We start from the raw sequence: 11,479 nt of genomic DNA on the forward strand, positions 1-11,479 counted from the left end.
AGACTCGTCTCTCCAAGCACCCAACTATGATCCAAACATCAACCTGCTAAGACCGACTGCTCACCATAGTGGATCACGGCAGACACAACACAAGAAGACAACACAACAACACCACACAAGGTCAATAACTGAAGGAACAAAACAAAGACAGAAAAACAAACACAGTAATACGCATACACCACCTCCTCCAGTAACCCACGCACCACTGACTGCCCGAAGGTCCAGTCTTGCCAGATTACCAATCGCAACCAGTAATCCACACCACCAGAGGGGGACCGCAGCCGTTCCCACCTAAGCCCCGCTCATCTCATCCGAGCGATAACCCATGTTCCTTAATGTTCACATCCCCTTCTGTGGCGGGTTCCACAGAGGGCGAATCAAGGGCATGAAGTCACTCCCGCAAGTAGCCCCACTCAGCCGAGGATGCACCTCGAGAATCACAGACAAACAATCATAACCAACCACATTATACAACAACGGTTAGCCATAACCAATCTACACCACCAATAACGACATTAAACAAATTATACAACAACAATCGACACTCTAGACAACCAACGGTACTGAGTAGGAAAATATACCTTTAGCAAACCGCAGCGATCCCGCGCACGACCATAAGACAACAAGCAACCACCATAACCACCTATAACAACCAGCATAACCATCTATTACCACTACCATAATCACAACTGAAACTAAGGGAGACGATGATGATGATGCCAACATACCTATACAAAGCAATCCGACGTCAAGACCGCTACCCGACTCATGCTTCCCATCCCCATGGTGTCTCCACCCTCAAAGGCTCCGAAAGGGTGACTCAAGGTGAAAGAGAAATGACCTGACGGCATCTAGGTTTAGGAGAAAATGAAAGGAAATGATTTGGGTTTCACGATATTATGATTTATAATTCCCCGCTGAACTCACGTTACTCGATCGAGTAAACGACTTACTCGATCAAGTGGCCTCTTAACACACCTAAACCGTCGCTATTTAAGACGGCCAAATTAAAAACTTATATAACACAATACATACTAATTAATACTAATTCTAAACTAGTAAAGTAGCAAGCAAAGGGATCGAACCCAAGAGAAGGGGGGTTTTGCAATGGTGAATTTAAAAGAGCAACTAGAACAATTGTGACAAATTAACAACAAACAAGTATGTAAAAAGGGGGTTTTTGGGTTGGTTTTCAAAAGTAACAAAAACAAAGCACAATTCAAACAAGAGTAAGCAACAAGAACTCAAACAAGCAAGTTTTTGAGATGGAAATTTATCAAATTTGAGAGAGACTTAATCCGACTCAATAAAGTGAGACACTTTAGTTAATAAAACCACAAAATCAATCCTTTAATTATATATTATCACCCTATTGTGAAGATAAATCTTCTAAATCTCCTTAATAATGGCCAAATGACAAGGAAATCACACTTAATCAAATAACCCAACTTATCAATTCTACCAAGTAGAAATCACATACATTGGTCAAATTAACAAGAAGATATGAGCACTAGAGATTCAATAGGGGTAATTAGACACACTGAAATCACGATTAATGCCTAATTACAAGTTAATCTTTTACTTGCTAGTTAAGCCAAGAAGAAATCACATTCATTAGCATAATAACAAGGTGTTGCAAAGATGAGATTACAAGAAAATCACACTTAATAATCCCAACAACAATAAATTAAGGAACTTGATTAATTAAGCAACAAGGAAATCACACTTAATTACTCAATATAAACAAGGATTCCAAAATTCAAACAATAAATACAAAGGATTAACAATGATAATGAAAATTAAGGAAAGATTAAGTAGTCTTACAACCAAAGATTACACATTTGAGCCGGATTAAGAATAGGAGATTAGTTCTCCATAGTAGATCTAACTCAATCAAAAAGATGAATAATCCCCAAAATTACAACTTGATTAATTAAAATGAGCATAAGATGTCTTAACCTAGAGGAAAACATCCTATATATAGCCTAACATAACCTAATAATCATGGGCTTAACATAGGAAAAGCTTGTAACACAAAACGGAACAAACCCAGAAAACTCGCACCGTGCGAGTTCTCAGGTCTGGAAACTCGCACCGTGCGACAAAGGTCCTGGAACGCGTTTTTCAATCGTTGCTTGCTTGATCCTTGGAAGGCTTTCTCATGATGTTTCTTCAATGCTTGTTCTTCACCCTTCCTTTGATGCTTCTCTTGGTCTCTTGGCACCTCATTCTTCATTAGAAACCATGCTAAATGATAAAGCACTCGGAATTGGTCAAATGACGTTAAAATTGTCAAAAACCGTTACCAAATGTTACCAAATGAGCTCCAAATGATGCCAAACAAGTGTAGAAATAGGAGCTCATCAAACATCCCACACTTAGCCCTTTGCTCGTCCCGAGCAAACTAAAGTAAAGCTAATCACTGCTAGGCTAAGAAAATCGCATGGGCACTCCTAATTCCCCACACTTCTCTCACACTTCCTTCTTATATCATCCCTCTTCTAAAACACATGGTCACTTTTCTTCAAAGCTCCAATAAGTAAGTGACCCAAAATCCTTCAAAGCTTACCTCTCTTCCCTCACTCGCCCTCCTTATGCCATCCCTCATTCTAAGATGATCCTAGTCCACCGATTCTTCATTACCAACTCTTCACCAAAAACAACTCTCCTTATTTCTCCCCCTTATCACTCCGCTTGGTTAAACACAAGGCCACCATATTCATCAAAGCAACTCCTAACAAATCAACTAGGCAACCTCAAATTCCTCCAAAATGCTTCTCAATTAATTCATTCAAAACAACACAACTCAACATCTTCATTCACCAAGTGCATCAAGCGCTAATTAAAGATTCGGCCTCAAACACCCCCCACTTAGCCTTGATACACTTCCATCCTACCCTTACGGCCTTCTAGAGCTCCACCACTTATGTCACCAACATCAAATGGAAGTATTCATGTATGTGACATGATTTCAAGGCTTCAAAGAGTCGACAAGATTTTTCAATTTTTTCTAATTCTCTCATTTTGCCTAAACCGCCCTTTCGGGTTTTCGGTTTAGCTCTTTTCCTCACCCCTACTCTCGTGGCTCGCACTATTTTTTTTCATTTTGCCCAGAGTGCCCCTTCGGGTTTTCACTCTGGCCTCAGCCACTTTCCCAATTTTGCCTAGGATGCCCTTTCGGGTTTTCATCCTAGCCGGGTTTTCTTCTTTTCTTTTTTCTTTTTTTTTTTGAATTGAAATACGATGCATGAAATGAATATATTACAATATATACATGATGTTACCAACTCATGCCCACCCCACACTTAAATCTTCACTTTGTCCCGAAAGTGTGAGGTGAACACCCTAAACCCGCTCAAGAGTGTGAGCTTGAGGCACCTCCATTTCCCGGAGGTCCTCCCCTTCTTCTTGATTCTCTTCTTCTTCGAAATCTTGCCATTTTGGCTCTTGTTTCATCCACTCGAGTCTCACCATAGCCTTGGTATTGGGTGGTGAATTGCTGCATGTGTTGGACATTCATGGCCGCCACCATATCAAAAGTTGCGTTTTGGACATAACGCACTTCTTCCATATCCTCTTGGTAGTGGTGGTAGCGGTTCTCGGTGATTCCCCACCGGGTATTCTCCGTGAGTTGAATTTGAGAGAGAGTGGACTCAAGGTTTGTTACACGGTTTGTGATATCCGATTGCCATGTTTGGAAAGCCGGGTAGTTAAATTGTGGTGCCATGAAGGGATGTTGTTGTGGTGGTTCTTGTGGCATGTGAGGTGGAGTGAAGTGGGGTTCTTCAAAAGGAGCATTTGGCATTTGTTCATCAAATGGTGCATCAACATGTGGCATGTCACCATAAGTTACAGCTGCCCCCCCCCCCCCCCCCCAAATTGTGGTTGCTCTCCACCTTCCTCATTGTCGGGTTTAACTACATGGGCTCTATCAACCAAAAGGTCCACAAACTCGTCATCGGGGGGCATGTAAAAGTATTGGCCACTTCCCCAACCCAAGGGTGATTTGGGGGGACGGGGTAAGTAAATGTAATACTTGTAGTGTTTCCCACCCATACACCAAATCACCAAGGGGGCGATTCGGTCCACAACCTCAAGCATGTTTGCTTTTCTCAAGAATTTGTAGTCCATGAGGCAACTACCCTCAAGTGTCCATGCATTAGGTGGGAATGGTACACCCGTCTTTGCCACAATCATCTCAATCATACCCCCGATAAAAATGGTTCCCTTTGGTTCTTTTTGTAACTCAAGGCAACCTCTCACAAACAAATCAACCCAATCCGGTATCCCCCTCCCCTCCGGGGTCATGGACCAAAGGCATTGTAGTTGGAGGTAGTTCATCTTGGTGGGTTCGGTTATGACCAAAAAGTTTGTGTTTATGTGACGGCTCAAAATGCGCAAAATGGGGTGGGGAAGGGTGTGTTCTTTGAATTTCCGTGCCTCACATCCACTGTTATGTTGTTCTAAAATTCACTCAATTTCTTTTTGTCGGTGGGTTCATTTATGGGGGCTTTAGTGATATGGAGGGCTTCCCTCACTTGGTTATAGGTCATTGTGTGGACAAGTTGACATGCCCGGAACTTGATTCCCGGGGTTTTATCCCTCCCTAACTTCACTTTCTCCAAGGTGGAGAGAAATTCAAAGGTAACACCTATCCGGGTGTGGGCGGCTTGCCCAATAAAAGACTCTAGCCCGACCTTTTCTAAGAGCATTCGGGTCATGGGAAGCATTCCCAACCCGATAAGGACATTTTCATCAAGAAATTTGGTTTGTGCTATGGTTGACACCGATGCAAACTTTTTCCAATTTTGGAGGGCTTTGTAATGGAGGCCCTCCTTTCCTGAGTACTCATTGTCATCAAAAGCCGAGGCTCCCTTGGGTCCTTGTGAGGAGGAAGCCTCGGAAGCTTTACCTTTTGCCATTCTTACACCAAATTTTTCAGAAAAGAACCAAGTTTGGAAAGGATTTTTGGTTGAGGCAAATGAACAAACACCTAGTATGCACTAAAAGAGTGATGTGCTAACTAGTTGTTTATTGAATAAAATGCACCTCACAAGTATAGAAATTGTTTAAGGGCTAAAACAACAACAATTAAACAACAAAATTTTCGATTTTCACTAAGTAAATTCGAAATTTTGGTAACTTGAAATGACAAGAATAAGAATAAGGTTTATACCTCCCTTTGATTCTTGTAATTGTTGTTGGATGATGAATACTACACAAGAAAGCTCCCAAATAGCCCTCTAATCCAATTGCAAACCCAAAAATCTTCAAAGTTGAACACGAACAAACCCTAGGCCGATTTTTCGTGACTGGTAAGGGTTGATTTGCTGCAAATTTTCGCCCAAATTGATGTTGGGTGATAAAGATTGATGAATATTGAAAGTTAAATGCTTGAATTTGATGATTTGTGAAGGAGTTAAAGGGTGATTTTGAGTGGATTAGGGTTAGGATGAAGAAAGAGAGTGAATGTTGTGAAAATTGGGGAAGAACAATGGGGGAAGTTGAAGGAAGTCGTCCTGAAAACAGGTGGAATTTGATTTTTCGCACGGTGCGAGAAATGGACCCTGAAAACTCGCACCGTGCGAGTTGCCTGCTGGACTCCGTGTTTTTGTTGCTTAATTCTTCAACTTAGCCAATTCTTTTACACATATTTCTTCCTTCCTTTCTTCACACATGCCCTTGAGTTGGTATCCTAAACACTAACACACACATTAAAACATCCTAACATGCTAAAACATTAATAAAAATACAAGTGAATTAATTTATAATGCAATAATTAAATGATGCAATTAATTTAAACATGCAAAAATGCAATGAAAGCAATGAAATGCGGAAATTAAATATGCAAGGGAAGAAATATTTACAAACTTTTGCCGTTTATTTAACGTCGATGGCTCGACAAAGTTGCATCTTCATTAATTTGCATAAATTGGATCAACAAGGTGGAGTGTTCCCACTTCACCCATTTCAATTCCCTCGTGATAGTGCTTTAGCCTTTGACCGTTAACTTTCAAAACTTTCCCGGACTTTAAGCATTTGATCTCGATTGCTCCATATGGGAAAACATGAACCACCTCATATGGTCCCATCCATCTAGACCTCAATTTTCCCGAGAAAAGTCTAAGCCGATTTTGAAAGAGTAAGACTTTCTCTCCCACTTGGAACACTCTTCTTGAAATCATGTTGTCATGCCATGCTCTTGTTCTTGCCTTGTAAATGGAAGCATTCTCATAAGCATCACTTCGAATTTCTTCCAATTCTTGGAGTTGAAGTTTCCTATGAAGTTCCGCTTCACTCATTTGCAAGTTGAATGACTTGACCGCTCAATAAGCCCTATGTTCAAGCTCCACGGGTAGATGACACGGTTTCTCAAAAAGTAAGCGGTAAGGTGACATCCCGATTGGTGTTTTGTAGGCCGTGCGATATGCCCACAAAGCATCATCCAACCTCAAACTCCAATCCTTGCGGTCGGGATTCACCGTCTTTTCAAGGATAGCCTTTATCTCCCTATTAGAAACCTCGGCTTGACCGTTGGTTTGAGGGTGATAGGCGGTGGATACCTTGTGAATTACCCCATACTTTTTGAGTAGAGCTCCAATGGCTTTGTTGCAAAAGTGAGTTCCACGGTCGCTTATCAAGGCTTTTGGGAAGCCAAACCGAGAAAAGATGTTGGTTTTGATGAATTCTCCAACTACCTTTGCATCATCGGTCTTGGTGGATTTAGCCTCCACCCACTTGGAGACGTAGTCCACCGCCAAAAGTATATAAATGTTACCACAAGATGCGGGAAATGGTCCCATGAAGTCAATACCCCACACATCGAATATTTCACAATAAATCATGGGCATTTGTGGCATTTCTCCTCTTCTTGAAATGTTTCCAACTCTTTGGCATCGATCACATGTCTTCACCATAGCATGAGCATCCCGGAATAGTGTGGGCCAAAGGAAACCGTTTTCCAAGACTTTCCTAGCCGTTTTCTTGGCTCCAAAATGCCCACCACAAGCATATTCGTGACAAAATTTAAGAATTGGAATGACTTCGGTATCCGGGACACATCTTCTAATGACTTGGTCGGCACAAAACTTCCAAAGGTATGGGTCATCCCACACATAATATTTAGCATCACTCTTAATCTTATCCCGTTGGGAACGAGAAAGACCCTTTGGAAACTCTTATAAAACCAAGAAGTTGACTATATGGGCATACCATGGCTCAATGGAAGACAATGCTAGAAGTGTGTCATCCGGAAAGAAGGCTTGTATTGGTGATTCCAAGACGTCTTGAGGTTTTTCTTGCACAATTCTACTTAGGTGATCCGCCACCGTGTTAGTTGTGCCCTTCTTGTCTTTGAGCTCAACATCAAACCCACTCAAGAGTAATACCCATCGCATCAAACGGGGCTTGGATTCCTTCTTGTTTCCCAAATGCCTTAAGGCGGCATGATCCATGAAGATGATGACCTTGGCTCCAAGAATATAAGGTCGAAATTTCTCCAAAGCAAACACTACCGCAAGGAATTCTTTCTCAATAGTGGTATAATTCCTTTGAGTCTCATTCATCATTATCGACGCATATTGAATAACATGAGGTGCTCTTCCTACCCTTTGGCCAAGTACCGTGCCAAGGGCATAATTACTTGCGTCCGACATTATCTCAAATGGTTCATTCCAATTGGAAGGTTGAATTATAGGTGCCAAAATAAGCTTCTCCTTGAGCATATCAAAAGCTTCCTTGCATTCTTCACTCATGATAAATTCACAATCCTTTTGAAGTAGCTTGCATAAAGGAGCGTAAATCTTGGAGAAATCCTTGATAAAACTCCGGTAGAACCCAGCGTGACCTAAGAAAGATCTCACCTCACGCACATTAGTAGGATAAGGCAAGGTGCGAATGGTATCGACCTTGGCCTTAACAACCTCAATCCACCTAGAGGAGACCACATGTCCCAACACTATTCCTTCATCAACCATGAAATGACATTTATCATGGTTGAGAACGAGGTTGGTTTCAATACATCTTTGCAATACCCAAGTGAGATGACTCAAACAATCCTCAAAAGATTGGCCATGAACGGTAAAATCGTCCATAAATACTTCAATAAAATCCTCCACATGATCCGAAAAGATGCTCATCATTCACCTTTGGAACGTTCCCGGTGCGTTACAAAGACCGAAAGGCATCTTTCTATAGGCAAACGTTCCAAAGGGACATGTGAAAGTTGTTTTTGTTTGGTCCTCGGGTGCAATTGGAATTTAAAAGTAACCCGAGTAGCCATCCAAAAAGAAATAAAAAGATTTTCCCGCTGACCTCTCCAACATTTGATCCATGAAGGGAAGCGGGAAGTGATATTTTCGTGTCATGGCATTGAGCCTACGGTAGTCGATACATACTCGCCACCCATTTTGAACTCGAGTGGGAATCAAAACACCTTCATGATTCTCGACCACCGTTAGCCCGGATTTCTTTGGACAACTTGGGTTGGACTAACCCATTGACTATCGGAGATAGGATATATCATACCTACATGAAGGAGTTTGAGCACCTCCTTCTTCACAACATCCATCGTTGGAGGGTTCAAACGCCTTTGTGGTTGGCGAACGTGTTTGGCTTCTTCCTCCAAAAGAATCTGGTGCATGCATAAAGTGGGACTAATGCATTTGATGTCGGCCATTGTCCACCCAATTGCTTCCTTATGTTGCTTAAGAACTCGGATGAGAGCCTCTTCTTGCTCCCTTGAAAACTTGTTTGAAATAATTACTGGTAAAGTTTCTTCATCTCCTAGAAAAGCATACTTCAAGTGGCTTGGTAGGGGCTTCATTTCAACAATAAGAGCCTTGACAATAGAAGGAACGGGTTTCTCCTTCGGTATCTCTTCTAATAAAGTGGAAGAAAGGAAGCAAAAATCCTGGGCAGAGGAGAACTCGCACGGTGCGAGATTTTGGCCCTGTTTTTTCGCACCGTGCGAATTGCTCGCTGCCTCCCGGATTGCTTCCTTCTCTTCCCATTCTTCTATTGGCGGATTTTCCTCTAATTCTTGGATACTTTCCTGAAAATTACAAGACAAAGCATACCTCATATCCTCTCCAACCATTCCATTAGTTAAAGCAACATCTAATGTGTCAATTTTACACAATTCATACACGGTTTGGACAATTGGTTCAAAAATTTAAAGAAAACACAAAGAGGAAGTCTCGGTTGGGTATTTCATTGCCTCATGTATGCTATACTCAATATTTTACCCTTCAAACTCCATTGTAAGGCGTCCACTAGACACATCAATCTTGGTGTTGGAAGTTTTCGTGAAAGGCCTTCCCAACAAAATGGGAGTGGAGCCTTTCTCGGGTTCCATTTCAATTACATAGAAGTCGGCGGGGAAAAGCATACCCCCCACCTTTACCAATACATCTTCAACAATTCCCTTAGGGTAGATATTGGACCTATCGGCCAAAGAAATGACCGTACGAGTCGGTTTCAAAGGTCCTAACTTGAGAGACTCATAAAGGTAAGTGGGCAAGACATTAATAGATGCACCTAAATCAAGCATAGCATGTTGACAATCCAAGTCACCAATTTTGCAAGGGATGGTGAACATGCGCGGATCACTACATTTTTGTGGCAAACGTTTTTGAAACATTGCCGACACATGTTCACTAGCCCTTACCTTTTTCATGCTTTTTGCCTTGTTGGTCTTCTTAGTAGTGCACAACTTTTTCAAAAACTTTGCATGCTTGGGCACACTACTAAGAAGATCAAGAAGTGTAATGTTTACCTCCACTTTATGAAAGATATCGTAAAGGTTTGAAGTCTTCTTGTCAATTATCCTTGTGTCATTCAAAGCACTTGGAAATGGAGCTTGTGGCTCGTATTCCGGAAGCGGTTCATTGATCCTCACTTGTTGAGGTGTAGATGCTTCCCCATGTTCTACTACCACTTCAATTTCATATTCAACTACATCCTCCACTTCATGAACAATAGGAGGTGGCCTTGATTTCTTAGAAGCCTTGGGTGCCTCTACCAACTCTCTACCATTCCTCAAAGACACCGATATTGCTTGTTCTTTGGTGGGTGGAGGAATTGTGTGAGAGGGGAGGCTCCCTCCTTTAGTGGGTTGTGAAGTGAGTGTGTTGAGAATTTGACCAACTTGGGTCTCAAGGTCACCAATCCTAGAATCGGTGAGCCGATTTTGTTGAAGCACGGTGGTTTGGAATTCCTTGGTATTTTGTAGCAAGGCTTGGCTTTCTTTTTGCAAGATTTGGCTTTCTTTTTGCATTGCCACTTGTGTAGATACCTCATTTCTGCACCTCCCGCAAACCACCCGGTGATGATTGGGCCGCATGTTGGCTACGCAGAACGATTTGTGACAGTTTGTAAGATTATCGTCAAGTGATTGCTCAAATATTAATGTCTACCTCTTAGTTGTCATCTACGTGCCGATACGGTCGTTTTGACAGTAATTAGAGTACATTCGGAGTCCGGGCCTAAAACCGTCTCCATTTTCTGATAACCGTTAAATCCCGAGTCAGAATGTTCTGGAATGTTCCGGATATTTCTATTCCATATTTCATAAATTTTATCTTTTGATAAAAAATTTCCCGTAATATTCACATAAGATATTAAGGAAAACCGAATTATTTCCGTCCTACCATAACTCAAACACGAAAATCTTTCTTCCGCAGGAGGAAACCCCTTGGGAACAGACGCACGCAGTCTTTGCGCCTCTTCCAAGAGACGCAGTGGGGTTGCTGCGCCTCTTCCCAGGCCCTTTTCTGCGTATTTCTCGTATCTTTTTCATATCTTTCCGAGATTCACTTCCAAAGAGTCTCCGAAACCCTAATTCCTCCACGTGATTAGTATAAATAGGAGCCTTCGCTCCTCATATTTCTCACGCGAGTGTCCGCCCTTCTCTTCTCCCTTTGCATTCTAGACTTTGTTCTTACTTTTTGGCGTCTACGTTCTTGAACTTTCGACCACGTAAGCTCGGATCCTTCCGGGTACCAGCCTCCCCGTTTGCATGACCGACCAATTTGACCAACTCCACATCAATCAACTTAATTAACTTAATCGTTTTCCTCTTACGAGGGCACTTTCTTTGCATTCGCGTCGAGCATCACTAATCGATATCTTAGTCCTTCTCGTTTCGTCAACATGTAAGTCTGAGGGTGTAAATCTCCCTTTTATTTATTGTATTTATTTATTGTATGAATTGTAAGATTTATGTCGAAAATATCATTAAAACCGATTTCTAAAACCATGTTTTAAAACCTCTTTTTACGGATTTCCAGTAGATAACCGTCGAGAAAGGACGCAAAGAATCGCTGCGCCTCTTGAAAAGAGCGCATTCTGCTGCGCCTCTTCGTGAGGCCGCATGATTCTCGCTTCCTTTCTTCTTCGTTAGATCCTCTCGTTATTCGTCAAATTTCTTTTATTTGTTTCGTTTGTTTGTTAATTCTTCGTCGTGATAGCATTAGTTTCA

The 11,479-nt window shown here is 41.8% G+C and overlaps 2 protein-coding genes across 2 annotated transcripts; both read right to left on the reverse strand.

The window, feature by feature from the left end:
- Positions 1-5,918: 5,918 nt before the first annotated feature.
- LOC141651845 (uncharacterized) lies at positions 5,919-6,302 on the reverse strand. Its single transcript, XM_074459540.1, has one exon. The coding sequence runs from the start codon at positions 6,300-6,302 to the stop codon at positions 5,919-5,921; it is 384 nt and encodes a 127-aa protein (XP_074315641.1).
- Positions 6,303-9,241: 2,939 nt separating this feature from the next.
- On the reverse strand, positions 9,242-10,276 carry LOC141651846 (uncharacterized). The gene has a single exon (XM_074459541.1). The coding sequence runs from the start codon at positions 10,274-10,276 to the stop codon at positions 9,242-9,244; it is 1,035 nt and encodes a 344-aa protein (XP_074315642.1).
- Between the last annotated feature and the right edge of the window lie 1,203 nt (positions 10,277-11,479).

Source organism: Silene latifolia, chromosome 4 (genome assembly GCF_048544455.1).
Source record: "Silene latifolia isolate original U9 population chromosome 4, ASM4854445v1, whole genome shotgun sequence".
Classification (NCBI taxonomy): Eukaryota; Viridiplantae; Streptophyta; class Magnoliopsida; order Caryophyllales; family Caryophyllaceae; genus Silene; species Silene latifolia.